This window comes from Rhinatrema bivittatum, chromosome 6 (genome assembly GCF_901001135.1).
Source record: "Rhinatrema bivittatum chromosome 6, aRhiBiv1.1, whole genome shotgun sequence".
Taxonomy (NCBI): Eukaryota; Metazoa; Chordata; class Amphibia; order Gymnophiona; family Rhinatrematidae; genus Rhinatrema; species Rhinatrema bivittatum.
Genome location: NC_042620.1, coordinates 22,645,270 through 22,662,283, shown reverse-complemented (window position 1 = coordinate 22,662,283; position 17,014 = coordinate 22,645,270). Strand labels below are relative to the sequence as shown.

At 43.2% G+C, this 17,014-nt stretch overlaps 1 protein-coding gene across 1 annotated transcript in view; it reads left to right on the top strand.

The window, feature by feature from the left end:
• CNTNAP5 (contactin associated protein like 5) overlaps nt 1–17,014 on the top strand; it is a 690,244-nt gene that overhangs the window by 640,285 nt on the left and 32,945 nt on the right. The window contains exon 19 of the mRNA XM_029605214.1: nt 13,793–13,923. Coding sequence (XP_029461074.1) covers nt 13,793–13,923 — 131 coding nt within the window. The remainder of the gene's footprint in view (nt 1–13,792; nt 13,924–17,014) is intronic.

Sequence of the window (17,014 nt, the reverse complement as noted above, 5' to 3'; positions counted from 1 at the left end):
TTGGATAAGTTCTTGGAGGAGAAGTCCATTACCTGCTATTAAGTTCACTTAGAGAATAGCCACTGCCATTAGCAATGGTTACATGGAATAGACTTAGTTTTTGGGTACTTGCCAGGTTCTTATGGTCTGGATAGGCCACTGTTGGAAACAGGATGCTGGGCTTGATGGACCCTTGGTCTGACCCAGTATGGCATTTTCTTATGTTCTTATGTTCTTAAATAAATGCTGTGCGGTAGAGTAGGTCAACATGCAAACACTGGGGGGTAAGGAATCCAGTGAATGTGTAGATGGCTAACTCATTATCTGAAGTCTTTTCCTGTCTTTTATTGGCCTGGTATTTAACCAGAGAGGGTGAGGCCCTTCAGTCAGCGCAAAGCTCTCTTCTTTGGTAACTGTATGAGGACATCTGGATGTTTGATTCTAGAGGGTCTCCCTTGCTGTATCTACCCCACATACTTCATTTAGTGGATGAGAAGCAAATGAGAGAACTGACAGTTCTGACCTTCCTTCAGATGATTTCACTCCAGCTCTGAAAGGCCGCTTTCTGTGGGTCCTTCTCCATTATAAAGGCTGCAGTTGACCCTATTAGGGTGGCTCTTTGCTGTCCCTTCTGACATCAGTATATGCTGTTAGGAGTTTAGCCACCACCCTCCAGCATCTCCACCCCATCCTCCCTCCCAGCCCTAACCCCACCCGTCCCCCTTATTTCCCTCGATTGTTTACTCCACAAGGGTAGGAGGCTTCCCAATTAAATTCCCTCTGGAGGCAGGAAACAGAGAGTAGGATTAAATGGTCAGTTTTCACAGTGGAAGAAGGTAAACAGTGGAGTGCCTCAGGGATCTGTACTTGGACCGGTGCTATTTAATATATTTATAAATGATCTGGAAAGGGGTACGACAAGTGAGGTGATCAGATTTGCGGATGACACAAAAATATGCAGAGTAGTTAAATCTCAAGCGGATTGTGATAGATTGCAGGAGGACCTTGTGAGACTGGAAGATTGGGCATCCAAATGGCAGATGAAATTTAACGTGGACAAGTGCAAGGTGATGCATATAGGGAAAAATAACCCTTGCTTTACACAATTTTAGGTTCTATCATAGGATTTTTGGTCGCCCTTCTCTGCACTTTCTTGAGTGCAACCATATCTTTTTTGAGATGCGGCGACCAGAATTGCAAACAGTATTCAAGGTGTGGGGAAAGAGAGCTAGGCGTCATATTGGATAATACATTGGAATCGTCAGTTCAGTGTGCTGTGCAGTCAAAAAAGCAAACAGAATATTAGGAATTATTAGGAAGGGAATGGTGAATAAAATGGAGGATGTCATAATGCCTCTGTATCGCTCCATGGTGAGACCGCACCTTGAATACTGTGTGCAGTTCTGGTCACCGCATCTCAAAAAAGATATAGTTTCACTCAAGAAAGTGCAGAGAAGGGCGACCAAAAATGATAAGTGGCCTAGAACTGCACCCTATGAGGTAAGTCTAAGGAAGTTAGGGGTGTTTAGTTTGGAGAAGAGACGACTGAGGGGAAATGATAGAGGTGTACAAAACCATGGAAAGAGCTTGAAAATGTTAGTGTAAATCGGTTATATAATCTCTCAGATAAAAGAAGGACTAGGGGGCACTCTGTGAAGTTAGCAAGTAGCTCATTTAAAACAAATCAGAGAAAATTATTTTTCACTCAGCGCATAGTTAAGCTCTGGAATTCATTGCCAGTGGATGTGGTTACAGCAGTTAGTGTAACTGGGTTTAAAAAGGTTTGAATAAATTCCTAGAGGAAAAATCCATAAACTGCTATTAATTAATAAGCAATAGTAGCTTAAGATTTATTTAATGTTTGGGTACTTGCCAGGTACTTGTGACTTGGATTGGGCATTGTTGGAAACAGGATGTTGGGCTTGATGGACCCTTGGTCTGACCCAGTATGGCAATTCTTATGTTCTTATGTTCCTGGCACACATGTAATTCCATGTGCTTCCTGTAAACTCACACCTACTTTTGGGGGCAGAGATGCGAGTAGTTTAAAGCTTGCGCAGATGGATCTGTGCGGGATATAAAATATGCACAGATCCATATACAAAATTATATGGGGCCATGCAGAGAGGTTTGGAAGTTAAGCTCCCTGATTTCATCATCGTCAAATATTCTTCATCTAACATTTATTAATTAATTAATTATTCATTTATTTATTTATTTATTTATTTGTTATTTATTATTTATTTAATATTCTTCATCTAACATTTATTTATTAACATCGTCAAATATTCTTCATCTTACCAACTATAAATCATTTCTCATGAGCACTTACGTTGTTAATTTTGTTCCATATGATATTTAAAGAATCTGATATACTAACTCTTTTATGGTTTATCTCTCATATAAATTTTCAATTAATATGTTAAATAAGGTTCTATGTTCTGAATGTTAAATACAGTTCTAAGACATTTGTATGTATTATGTTGTTATCCTGTAAACCGGAGTGAAGGCAAACGCTATACTTCGGTATATAAAAGAATCCAAATAAATAAATAAAAACATGGTACATGTTACTAGATAAGAAGCATTTGGTTTATTCAATCTTCTCCGTTTCCCCTGCCTGCATTGCTTCAACGCAGGGTACCCCCCACCATTTTGGTTGCCCTTCTCTGTTCCGCCTCCATCCTGTCTCTATCCTTTTTTAAGATACGACCTCTAGAACTGATCACAGTGCTCCAGGTGAGGCCTCACCAAGGACCTGTACAAGGGCATCACCACCTCCATTTTCTTACTGGTTATTCCTCTCTCTATGCAGCCCAGCATTCTTCTGGCTTTTGCTATCGCCTTGTCACATTGCTTTGCTGTCTTCAGATTGCAAAACGCTGTCACCCCAAGGTCCCTCTCTTGGTCCGTGTACAACAGTCTTTCACCTCCCATCACATCCTTCCTTTATCCTTGGGTCCATAGCTGGGAAGCATAGCTAAGTTATCGGGCTGCCTTTGTCAGGAATTTTGCCATCTGCCCCTGATAATAGCTAATAATGTTCTATAGCCCTGTTGCCACCACTGTACTGGTTGAGCCCGTCTTCTTTTCCTGGAAGCCTGACACAACTCTGCCACCTCTCAGTGCAAGTTCTGTGTCCTTCTACCATCACCGAGGTCCCTCTTTTCTTTTAACCCGCTACTACTCCATCCCTGTTCCTACTATTGCCTTTGTATCTATCCCATACATGCTTAAATTCTGTCATAGGTTTGTTTGCTAGTCCTTGTGCTTGTAGGTTATTCCAAGTATCTTCCACTCTCCTAGGAAAATAGCATTTTCTCATCTTTCCTCTGAGCCTCGTTCACTCTAACTTCATATTCTGACCCACTGACCTTGGATTTATTATTTTCATTGAAGCCTGCTAGATATCTGAATGTTTCTCTATCATATCTTCGCTTTATCTTTCTTCTTCCAGCAAGTGCATCTGACTTTTAAATGACTGCCATGTACTCAAAATCCCTGGAGTCCTAGGAAAAAGGTTCTTGCCTCACAGATCTTACAGCTTTAATAGGAAAGTAAAAGGTATTTATAAACTGTGGCATTAAGGAACGTCTTAAAAGTTATTCAGTTGTTACTGCACACTTTAGATGCACGAAGGGACACTGAAAATATTGCACTGTGAAGGCACAGCATCGCCAGAGTGTTGATGCTTTCCGTAAGAAGGGTGAACCTTATTGATTTTTTTTTTGTGTTGTTTTTTAATTTAATTTTATAGATTTGCTAGGATACACCATTGCTTTACCCATATTTTCAGCCCATTCATGACGTCACGAGGTAGTCTGTCACCGATCCGACACACTGGCACTTTTTTCCATCAGCACCCAAGGCCATATGAGAACATTTTTATTAAAGATCAAACTGTTAAGAAACGATTCAACCTTGCATCCCCTTACCTCCAAACGCAGTATTTATAAATGGAGACAAGAAACCAAAGAGGAGACTTGAGATTAGCAGCAGAAAGGGTAGTAGATGAAAAGGTCCCACAAAATAAATGGGCCTCCAGGAGCGTCTTGAATCTTAGTGGCAAGGACAACTTTCAGAAGCCATTTACATGGGTAAACACTGATTTATGTAGGTAAAAATTGCCCAGCCTATACCCGGCATGGGGAACAACAGAGTGCGGTAAAACGTAGGTGGGCCTGGCAGGGTGTTTGGCGTGGGGAGAGAAATAACACGCAGATTACATTTTCAAATCTATGCGCATTGCTTTGAGGGGCAAAGCATCAGCAGAAAAAGCAGGTGCACATCCCTCGGGTACTTTTCCCAAGAACTGGTGCAAACGCTGTGCCTTAAAGTTACTTGCAAACAGTGTGGCCGCTTTGAAAACTTGTCCCCAGAAAGGAGGACTTGTGAACCTCGTTTGAGCGGTTAGGGTGGTAGAGAACAGATACCTAGTCGTTACCACTGGTTCGTTTCCCACTGTTATTGATGCAATGCATATCCAGGCGTCACTGGTTTTCTCTAGAAGAGCCCAAACTAGTCAATAAATTTGCTCTGAGTCAAATCTTCTACTAATATATTCAAGATGCAAGCAACAAATTCACTGCATGAATAGCACAAATATGGCCTTACAATATTTGACTGCCAAAATAGTCAAGCTGTGGTTTCATTTTACTTGATCAGGTGATTAATATATGCTCTTTAAAAACAGTGAGGTAGATGTTCAGTGCCACTTATCCAGCCAAGTGGCAGCGGCTGAATATCTGCCCAGTATCAGCAACCGCCGCTTAGCTGGATAACTAATTATCCAGCCACGTAGTCAGCCAGTTGTTAAGCTTTATGGCCCATGGGCCGGCCCCGCGAGCCACCACACTTATCCCGACATTGCCGGAAGACCCTGACCTCAGCCCGACAGAAACGCCGCCGCGCACAGCCCAACACGCTGCCATACTGCACCAACCCGGCTTTCCCAAAGTGTGCATGCAAGCACAGCGCCTTCTCTTGAAGGGTGCATGGCAGGGAAAATCCCCTTTGATAGCCGCCGTCGCCAGCCCTCGTTAATTAAGGGCTCCTCAGACGGGTCACCATTGCCTCAGCAACAGGTCTCCTGCTCTGCAGTGCATGCTGCTTTTGTTCCTGGTTCTTGATCATCCTTGCGTACTTGTGTTCTTCGTTCCTCGTCCAGCCTTGCCACATCCTGCTATCCTTGCCCAGTGGTGTCTAATCCTCTTTGTCTCATCCAGTGTTCTCTGTACATCTCTGTCCATCCTTGGCCTGACTCTCCGGATTTTGACTTTCTTGCCTGGACCTGACCACATTTATCCACAGCCTGCCCTGACCTTGGCCTGTCTCCAACTCCTTCAATCTGCTGCCCGGGGCGGCTCAAGGCAATTTGCTGCCTGAGGCAAGGGATGAAATGGCGCCCTCCACCCCCACCCCATGACGCGGTGCAGGTGAAATCACCGAGGGCCAGGGCAGGGGAAAGGCAATGGAGGGTGAAGTGACGTACCCAAGGTCACAAGGAATGGCAATATGATTTGAACCCTGGCTTGTTTGCAGCCCACTGCTCTAACCACTCAGTTTTGGGGCCTGTTATTTTTTTGTTCTCAGTCTTCGGCATCTGCGCTAGGGGGCACTGGATAAATGTTTAATGGGGTGGTTGGCCTTTGGCCGCCCAACCTCCTGGGTCAGAAATAGAATTCCTCCATTCCCTATTGCCTGCCTCCCAACCCTCTCCAGGATCTGCCACCTAGGGGGGTTATGAGAGGTTGGTGAATGGTGGGAGTCTGTGTGTGTGAGACACTCTCTCTTAGGGATGATACAAGGGTATTAGATGACCTAGACAAGCCTTACAGCCTTTCATTCTCCCTTCTCTCCCATCCCCACACAATTAAAACGTATGCATTCTTTTCCATCTTAAAATTTATTAACTTCCCCAATCTTAAAAGGCAGATTTAATATGTAAAATAGACATTCAAAGTACAATCTTCTGAAGTAAAAATATCACTTATAACATATATAGTATATAGGCATACACTGCAAAAAAAAGGACACTTCCACTAATAATAGTTTAATAGACTTAATAAATTACCTTTCTCATAGTAATCAAGGCAGGTTACAGGATCCCATATGGTATTAGGCCTATGGTAAAGTGCACTGGGTGTGGACTTGGCCCACAGAAAGCCAGGAATAAACTGAACTACAATTCCAATATAGTCAGCCTTCCATATCGTAACTGCCAGCACTCAACCTATGAAAAAGCCAAACTGCAAATATTACATCAGGCCCTAAACACCAATACACCTCCTATTAGGAAAACAGATTAAAGCCAGGTTATTGTAAATCCCTACACAGAAACTGCATGCTAGCAGAATACAGATAGACTCTCACCAAATACAGAATAAAGAGATCATAAAATATAAATTGAAACATGCAGACAAAAAGTGAACTGGAAATCACAAGAAACCAAACTCTCTCAGCAATGCAAACATAATCAAGAAATATAAAACATTAAACATACCAAGAAAAGAATGTCAAATCTGCTGATAAATTCAGCCAATTAAAAACACATATAAAAATGTTTAAAATATTACCAAACACTAATACAATATTTCAAAACAGCAGATACATCACTTCCAATAGTTAAAACTAACAAGGATAAAAAATAATCTCCCACTCTCCATTCCTGGGAACTTTAGATTTCCAGTCCTTCTGAGATTGTCATAGATTGGAGGAGAGTGCACAGACTTTAACCTCTCACACACACATATATACAGGTACTCTCACACACACACACACACACACACACACATGTGGGCAGGCACTCTCCCTCATAGACACACACATACACCTATACACACACAGAAACCCTCTCATACACACACTCACACACACACCCACCAACTCACCAACCTCTCATACACACACACACACACCGTCTTATACAGAGACCCATCCACACCCACCCTCCTTTTCATTCACACACCCCTTTCATACATACACAAACCCACTCATGCACACACTCACCCCCACACACCCTCTCATACAGACACTCCAACCCTCCCTCTCATAAAGACATCCTCCCACACCTACCCTCCCTCTCATACATACACACCCACCCACCCTTTCACAAAACACACACATGCATACCCCCACCCTCTCATACGCATACACACACCCTCTCATACACACTCACAAAGACTCTCTCACACACAGATACTCACTCTCTCAGGGCAAGTCTCTTTCTCACACACATTTTGGACCTTTCCTCTGGCTGGTGCGTACCATAGGCCCTTTCCTGCTGCTGGCCGAGGGGAAAACGCTGGCAGCACTGCTGGATCGTCCTTTTGCTGGCGGGGAGTGGGAACCCTGCCAGCACGCCACAGTTCCCCACCGCAGCAAGACCTTTCTTTTGCTGGCGGGGAGTAAAAACCCTGGCCAGCACACACACACACATGTGCTCCCTCTCAAACAAATCCGCAAGTGTTTCCAGCTCTTCTTTGGTTGGGATCTACCAGCAGCCCCTGGCCCTCATCTTCATTTCAGCTGCTGGCAGGCTGGAATCCACCTGCACACCCACCCCCCACCCCCCCATTTTCTCTCTCTCTCACACACACGCACACACTCATATACCCAAGACAGAACTCCCATTCACATCCACCAAGGCAGGCTTCCATTCTCACACTCACTCACCCTGTTCATCTTAGGAAGGCTCCCATGCATGCACACATACGCATCCCAGGCGGGGAGACACACACACGTTCCATGGGTCATTCCTCCTCCGCTGCTACTGCCAGCCTGTTCCTTTGTAGAGAAAAGCCATTCTGCAGCTCCTCTTCCTGTGGTAATTCAACACTCACCATGCTAGCACTTCCTGTATTCTCATCTCACGTGAATACAGGAAGTTCCAGCACCGTGAGGGTTCATTCCTGTGGAGCTAGCACCGGAAGAGGAGCTGAAAGATGGGCTTCCTCTGCTGTGGCCTCCCTCTTCTGCCACTGGTGGGATTGGGTCCACCGGTAACACCACGGGCCTCCACTTCTTCTACCGCTGGTGGGATTGGGTCCATCTCTGGCACCAGGGGCCTCTACTTCTTCTGCCACTGGTGGGATCGCCTGAATTATGTGAAGCTGCTGTGGTAGTAAGGTTTCGCCTCTAAATCTTGCCGCCTGAATCAGCCTCCTCACCCTGCCTCATTATAGAACCGCCCCTGCTACTGTCTGCCCTGACCCCGTGTGCCTCAGACGCTTGCTTACCAGACTGATTTAGGGACCAATCTAAGCCTTGCTGGCCCTCAGAACCCAAGGGCTCAATCTGAGGGGGAGGCGGCTGGTGTATATGAAGCTCTAGCCAGTATTCAGAGTTAGCCGGATAAATAATCTGGACCTGCCCCTAGAGTTAACCAGATAGGATTATCTGACTAACTAGCTCAGTCACACAGTGGCTCAATATGGACCTCAGTATTGACATTTTTAGGTAATGCTGAAAATATACAGCTTAAAGCAAAGCCACCGTACAAAAGGGGATTGTATGATCTTGGAAGTTCATGTGTAGTAACATCTTTGGTTACTTCTCATCCTGGGCCAATAAAAGGTGGCACAACCTGCAGAGAACTCCCGTTTTCTCCTGCACCAGTCCGGCTGCTAGAATTCCGCATTGCTTTGTGAAGATTAAACTCTGTTTGTCTGCCTGTGGCTGGCGCACTCCGCCATGCAGATGAATAAATGCTTCCCTCTTTTACATAATTGTTTCAAATAATAATGAACTAGGAAGATCAGGATGAACAGCAATCACCTGAAGATGTCAGTTTCTAGAATAAAAATTCCAGGCTTTATCTTCTGTTAATCGCTTTCTGACAAGAGAAGGTGCTCATTGTTTCTGGTAAAATTGATTTCCCACAAATGGAGCTTAACTAGTTCACCTAATGCGCATTATAAACACTTTTCTAATGGATATATCCTGCCATATTCAACTATTAAACACATGGTTTCTTACCCTTATAGTTCAACTGTACTTAAGCCAACAGTCATGCTTGATGAGCTGGGTTTTTTTTATATGTTGTAAGAAGCTCAATTTTAGAAAATTATCTTTAATTGATCATCATTCATGCGCTCATCGCAGAAGTGTCCATAACTGGCACAGGCAGTTCCTGTGTTTGCATACACCATCAGGCACCATTGTTCCCAAATAACATCTGTTCTAGGGCTAAAAATTTAGCAAAATTGCACAGGCCACATCGTGATTCATCTCCGAGGAATGTAGAAATGATTTTATTTTTCTTGGTCAAACCCTAAACTGGCAGTGAAGTTTAGCAGGGATTTGCAGCTTCTTTTTTTGTTTGTTTGTTTGTTTTATTTGTGTTCAGGCTGCTTTGGACCCAAAGTTCATTATGTGGATTTTTTTTTTTTTTTGGGAGGGGGTGGGTTTTTGATTTTGTGATTTCAGAAAATTCCCAAATATTTTTAGGTTGTTGGAGGGATTGGGCATACTCTATCATGCTTCCTCAGGGGGAACATGCAACCACAAGGAATCTTTCATATCCGTGAAAATACAGTCTGACAACTTGACACAAGTGACACCAAAAAGGCACATTTATTATTATAAGAGAGAGCATGTATGGGTGTGTATGTATGAGAGAGAGCATGTCTATGTGTATGTATACGAGAGAGAGAGCGCATGTCTGGGTGTTTATGTATGAGAGAGAGCATGTCTATGTGTATGTTTATGAGAGAGATCATGTGTGTGTGTATGAGAGACAGCATGTGTGTGTGTGTGTGTGTATGTATGAGACAGAGAGCATGTCTATGTGTATATATACGAGAGAGAGAGAGCATGTCTGTGTGTATGTATAAGAGAGAGTGCATGTCTGTGTGTATGTAGGAGAGAGAGAGCATATCTATGTGTATGTATACGAGAGAGAATGTCTGTGTGTATGTATAAGAGAGAGTGCATGTCTGTGTGTGTATGTATAAGAGAGAGCATGTCTATGTATAAGAGAGAGTGCATGTCTGTGTGTGTATGTATGAGAGAGCATGTCTATGTGTATGTATACGAGAGAGAGAGCGCATGTCTGTGTGTTTATGTAAGAGAGAGCATGTCTATGTGTATATTTATGAGAAAGAGATCATGTGTGTGTATGAGAGACAGCATGTCTGTGTGTGTATGTATGAGAGAGAGAGCATGTCTATGTGTATGTATTCGAGAGAGAGAGAGCATGTCTGTGTGCATGTATAAGAGAGAGTGCATGTCTGTGTGTATGTAGGAGAGAGAGAGCATATCTATGTGTATGTATACGAGAGAGAATGTCTGTGTGTGTATGTATAAGAGAGAGCATGTCTGTGTGTATGTCTGTGTGTGTATGTATGAGAGAGAGCATGTCTATGTGTATGTTTATGAGAAAGAGAACATGTGTGTGTATGAGAGACAGCATGTCTGTGTGTGTGTGTGTATGTCTGTGTGTGTATGTATGAGAGAGAGCATGTTTATGTGTATGTATACGAGAGAGAGATAGCATGTCTCTGTGTTTATGTATGAGAGTGTGCATGTCTCTGTGTGTATGTATGAGAGAGAGAGCATGTCTATGTATGCATAAGAGAGAGCATGCATGTGTCTGTATGTATGAGAGAGAGCATGTCTATGTGTATGTATACGAGAAGAGAGAGCATATCTGTGTGTTTATGTATGAGAGATTGTATGTCTGTGTGTATATGTTTAAGAGAGAGCATGTCTGTGTGTATGTATAAGAGAGAGTGCATGTCTGTGTGTATGTATGAGAGAGCATGTCTATGTGTATGTATACGAGAGAGAGCATGTCTGTTTATTTATGTATGAGAGATTGTATGTCTGTATGTATATGCATATGTATAAGAGAGAGCATGTCTGAGTGTATGCATAGGAGAGTGCATGTCTGAGTGTATGTATGAGAGAGAGAGCGCATGTCTGTGTATGTATACGAGAGAGAGATAGCATGTCTGTGTCTATGTATAAGAGAGAGCATGTCTGTGTGTATGTATAAGAGAGAGTGCATGTCTGTGTGTGTATGTATGAGACAGAGCATGTCTGTGTATGTATACGAGACAGAGAGAGCATGTCTGTGTGTTTATGTATAAGAGAGAGCATGTCTGTGTGTGTATGTATGAGAGGGAGATCATGTCTATGTGTAGTATACGAGAGAGAGAGCATGTCTTGTGTGTATGTATGAGAGAGAGCAAGTCTGTGTATGAGAGAGTTCATGTGTGTGTGTGTATGAGAGAGAGATCATGTCTATGTGTAGTATATGAGAGAGAGAATGTCTTATGTGTATGTATAAGAGAGAGCATGTCTATGTGTATGAGAGAGTTCATGTGTGTGTGTGTGTATGAGAGAGAGGCATGTCTGTATGTGTGTGTATGAGAGAGAGAGCCTGTCTATGTGTCTATATGTATAAGAGAGAGCAAGTTGATGCCTTTTTGATATGTATATGATGTATGGGAAACTAAGCAGGCAGTTCCCACTATTATTAGCAGGAGCTTTGCTTCTAGTACCCCATATATTACTCTGCAAAATCATTTCCAAAGTAACCCACTAAATGACAGCGGATAAAAACCAAAATGGTCCATCCAGTCTGCCCAGCAAGGTGTTTGGGGTGGTAGCTGCCGCTCTGTGCAGGTTTTCCCCATGTTATACCCATGGGTTCATTTCCATGGATGTTCTTGTTTATTTTTTAAAATGGGAGACATATCGTTGGTAATTTTCAAAAGGTTCCAGAATATAAAATTGGAAGTTATCATGTAAATATAATGCACAAGTAGCATTTTGTAAAATCCTAAAGTATGCGTGTGCTAGCAACATCATGCATTAACAGGAACAACACAAGGGGCACTGTGGGACATTCTGGAGTGGGGTTCACACACAAATTAGTATTTTGTAGGGATACGCAGGTATACTTATTTTTTCATCTTTGTTTCTTTTTTTATTTTGGAGATATTTTGTTTGTTTTTTTGTTTTGGGATTTTAATGTGTTTTTTTGGTTTTCAGAAAATGATGTGCACTATTAGAAAATAGAGCATCCTATTTGCAAGTAAAGCACATTATTTTATTAACTGCACCCTATTTGCTAACAGTGCACCCTATTTGCCGAAAACAACAAACTGATACAATTTTTCATTTTTTTTAAATTGTTCATTTGAAACCAAATCAAAATGGGCTCAATTGTCATGTTTTATACTTGTGTTTAAACAAATGCACATCCCTAGCATTACGTAAGCGGTATACGCTCAAACATTACCGTACTTATACACGTTTTGTTTTGTTCTTTTAATTTGCTGAGTTGCGAAAGTGAAATTGCCTTTTGTTTGCAGTTTTTGGTTTGGGATGTCTAGGAAAGGGGGCAGGATGAAGTGGTGGAGGGGGTCTAGTGGAACTGGTAGAAGTATGGGTGAAATGGTGGAGGTGTCAGTGAATTGGTGATTAAAAACTTGTGCGCAAGAATTTCATAAGCAGAGTGACGCGTATGTTTTATAAAATACCTGCCTGCGTGTATAAACTGTGATAAATGTGAACACATTACAATTCTTTTGTGTGTAAAATAAGTGTGTATATTCTTTTATAAAATAGGTATAGAAAATATGCAGCTCCCCGCATTAAAAAATTGAGCATGTATTGAAACATACGCACATGGGGCCTGGTTTAAAAATAAAAAGCATTTACGTGCATAAAACGGTTTTACACTTGTAAATGCACTTTTCTCGAGTAAGTGAGCTTTTGAATTTTCCATAGGATTTACCTATGTAAGTGCACTTTACTCAAGTAAATGGCTTTTGAAAATTGCCGCAATAGTTGCTACATGTATGGGGGTAATTTTCAAAAGGAGTTACATGCGTAAATGTAACTACTATTGCGGCAATTTTCAAAAGCCATTTACTCGAGTAAAGTGCACTTATGTGAGTAAATCCTATAGACAAGTCAATGGCATATATTGTAGCAATTTTCAAAAGCCCATTTACTCGAGTAAAGTGCATTTACATGCGTAAAACCCAGTTTTACGCATGTAAATGCTTTTTAAAATCAGACCCTTTGGGCCTGATTTTAAAAAGCATTTACTCGAGTAAAAACCAGGTTTACTGGAGTAAATTCACTTTACTTGAGTAAGTGGGTTTTTGAAAATTGCTACAATATATGCCATTGACTTGTCTATAGGATTTACTCACATAAGTGCACTTTACTTGAGTAAATGGCTTTTGAAAATTGCTACAATAGTAGCTACATTTACGCATGTAACTCCTTTTGAAAATTACCCCCTTTGTGTGTAACTCCATTTGAAAATTACTCCCAGTATTGTGGGGCAGAGTTACTGTACGGCTCCTGCCACACAGTTTATAAAATACAGGCATAACCGTGCTTCTAGCTGTATGTGTTGCTTATGCATCCTGTTAAATATATTACATTATCTAAGTGTTGTTTTTCCTAAGTCAAAAATGGAGTAATTGTACTTACAGAGAGCAACAAAGATTAAGGTACATTGAGAGGAGAGAAAACCAGAACTGTACTAAAACACCGAAACATAGTCATGACACAGAATTGGTTTGACAGCATCAGAATCCAAATATTTAGGAAGAGCAGAATTAAAGTATGTTCTCTTTTGTGAATGACCCTCAGATTGGAGAGGGAGGTCAGTTGTCCCGAGTGATGCAAAGGCATGTGTATCCACATAAGATACAGACCCAATTTTCTCGACAAACATGCATTGTTTCTTTTAGAAAACGGTCCCCGTATGTGTTTTGCACTGATCACATGACTGAAAGGTTATGAAAGGGGATTTTTTATTGACCCATACATGTTCTTTCTTTTCAAGGAAGCTTACAGGTTCGGTACAAATTCAGCAGAGATGGATCTTATGTGTTCACCGTGGACTCAGAGAAGTTTGCCAACGGACAACTCCACCACGTAACGATTAACAGAGAAGGAAGAGAGCTCACCATTCAGGTAACAGGCAGGATTGCTGCTGGGTGAAGCAGAATTGCCAGGAAAATTATTAGACTGTCTACAGGCCACAGTTCCCATAGCTTCGAGACGGTTGTCCTTCTTCTCTGTTTGGGTCTAGTTTCATTATGAGGGTACAGTGCTATGTGCCTCAAGTGAAGTATAATTCAGAGGGGTCTCCTGTGGAAATGGTACCAGTTGCCACGGGGACCTTATGCGAGGGTTGATCAGACTGGCTTGGGCCTACCTGCGACTTGGCTATAGGACACTGCAGGTTGCTGGTCACCTAAGGAGGTGGGCACAGAGCCAATAAATATAGCATTAATAGAAAGAATTTCACAGAAATATGTCTTCAAGTAACGTAGAAATCTGAAGGCAGCCTGAGATACTCAGCTGTTTAAAGATTTTATTGTTTAAAATGCACTATTTTTTAAACGATTCTTGGGACACAGAATTTAAACTACTCAACAAAATAAAAGATGAGGATGGCCAGCCCGAAAATTTTGGGTTGGGTTCATTTCCTGAAACTAAAAAACATTAAATGGGGAAAAAAAAAACCTCCCAAATTGATTACAAAAACAAAACACAGGCCTCCTGTGGCCCTGAAGCACCCTCCCACCCTGACACTTTTAACCTGGGGCCCAGTTAGTGACTCCCTGGACCCCTCAGATCCCTCCACACACTCCTGGTCCACAAAGGTATTCTAGCCTAGGATGCAGAACAAGAGCCCCGCTGGGCTTCCCCAGGACCCTCCTGTCCCCTAGTTCAGATCTGCTGGGCCAGGGAAGCTCCCATCTAAACACCAACATAGCCCCTTGTCGGGTCAGGTCTCAGTAAAGTTAGAGCCTGAAAGGGCAGGAGAAAAGTCCACTTGCTCCTGCTCCACGTCCCCATTTTCCTAGAAGACGGCACCAAACTAACATCGCTTCTGCTCCTGCCTCCTGTGTGGCCGGCGCCAGTTTGTTGTACGGCTGTATATTTGTATGGTGGAGCAACAAAATGGCGCCGGCCACCCTGGAGGCAGGAGCAGAAGTGATCTCAGTTCGGTGTCATTCTTCAGATGGACAGCGCCATTTTTAAATTTCCCCGGGACCTGAGGCAGGCCAAATGGTCTTTACTCCTGCCCTTTAGAACCTATTTTAGCAGGATCTAACCACCAGGGGAGGGAGTATTTAGTAGGGGTGTGCATTCGTTTGCGACGAAATAGGAAATAGAGACGATATTTCCTATTTCATCGCAGTTCGGGGGGCGAAGAAGTGATAAGAAAACCCACGAAATTTCGTGTGGTTTTCTTATCGGTTTTTTTTTTGGGGGGGGGGAGAAAGGGCACATTAAAAAAAAAATCCAAACCCACCCCAACCCTTCAAATTTAATTAATTGCAAGCCCCCCCCCCCCAAGAGTTACCGAAAGTCCCTGGTGGTCCAGCGGGGTCTCGGGAGTGATCTCCCCCTTTCGGGCCATCGGCTGCCACTAATCAAAATGGGTGCCGATGGCCCTTTGACTTTACCATGTGACAGGGGCTATCGGTGCCATTGGTCGGCTCCTGTCACATGGTAGGAGCAATGGATGGCCTGCACCATTTTTTAAGATGATGCCGGCCATCCATTGCTCCTACCATGTGACAGAGGCCGGCCAATGGCATCGATAGCCCCTGTCACACATAAGGGCAAAGGGCCATCAACGCCATTTTTATTACTGGCAGTCAACGGCCCGAGAGCGGGAGATCACTCCCGGGACCCCCGCTGGACCACCAGGGACTTTCGGCAAGTTTTTGGGGGGTTGGGAGGGTTTAATTAATTAAATTTGAAGGGTTGGGGCTGGTTTCAGGTATCGGTTCGGGGGTAGCCGAAATAAAATCGGCCCGAACTGCGGGAAAACGAAATTTCCCGCAGTGGATCGATAACGAAGACTGAACCAAAAGGTTCGGCCAAATCATATCTCTAGTATTTAGGGGCTGGGATGATAGCCGTACCTGGGAACTTCTGAGTTGTGGTCGCCCTGAGATAGCTGTTGATTAGCAGGGGGTGGGAGGGAAGGGGAAGGAATGGAATAATATGGATCAGCTTTCTCTCTTCCATTGTTCCCACCCCCCCCCCCCCACCCAACTAATCCACACTTTTTTTTTTCTCCCACCCATCACCATCACATGTCCCCCCCTCCCGAGATGACCCAGCATACTTCCCCTTCGTTTCTCCCTCACCCCGGCACTCTCCTTGCTCCCACCCCCTATGAGTCACAGCTCCATGACTTATGCAATCCCTCACTCTAAATGACTGAGCACCAATTCTGGAATCGCAGCTGCAGCCTCTCTCCAGTTTCTCCCCACATGCTGCTTGCAGTGTCTGCTCCAGGCTCGCCCCGCTTCTCCTGTTCTCTGCAGGCTTCCTGAGGAAGGGGAGTGGCTGAGCTGCATACAGAGAGCCCTGAGATTTCTAGTGTTTCCCACGAGACCCTGCAACTGATGCAGATATCCTGAGTCTCAGGGTGAAATCCTGAGGGTTCCCAGGTATGGTGGTAGCATCTCAGTCCTGGCAGCTTTGAACAGGGAATGGAAAGGGCCCTAGGATGATCCAGCTGGGCCTGGGCTCCAAGCCAGATTTCTTTTGTAGGCTTGGAATGGAGGCCCAGCCAGGTAGGCCCAGGATCTGGCTTAGAGGGTATTTGAGGCCCGTTTAAAACAACAAATATGAAAATACTCCAAAATGTTGAGGTATTTTTGTAAGAGGGCACTTTCTGTGTTCCATCGAAATGAGCCGAATGGCCTCATTTCTTGTATTTGTTGCACTCCTTAGGGACCTTCGTTTCAGTTTTTATTTTATTTTTCTTGGGAATTACTCAGTATTTATTATAACAAATCTAGGAGAAAATCAACGAGAAAATGATAACTCCTTTTTTCCACTGATTTTCTCTCTTCAATTATTATAATAAACACTGAGAAATTCCAGGAAAAGTAAAATAAAAACTGAAAACGAAGATCCCTAAGGAATGCACATCACTAATAAAATGGTGGCGGTTTTCATCTTGAAGCAGTTATGTGTGTAACCCTAGAGACTCCCACCCGAACGATTTCTTTTAAAGTTAACGTTGCCGGCA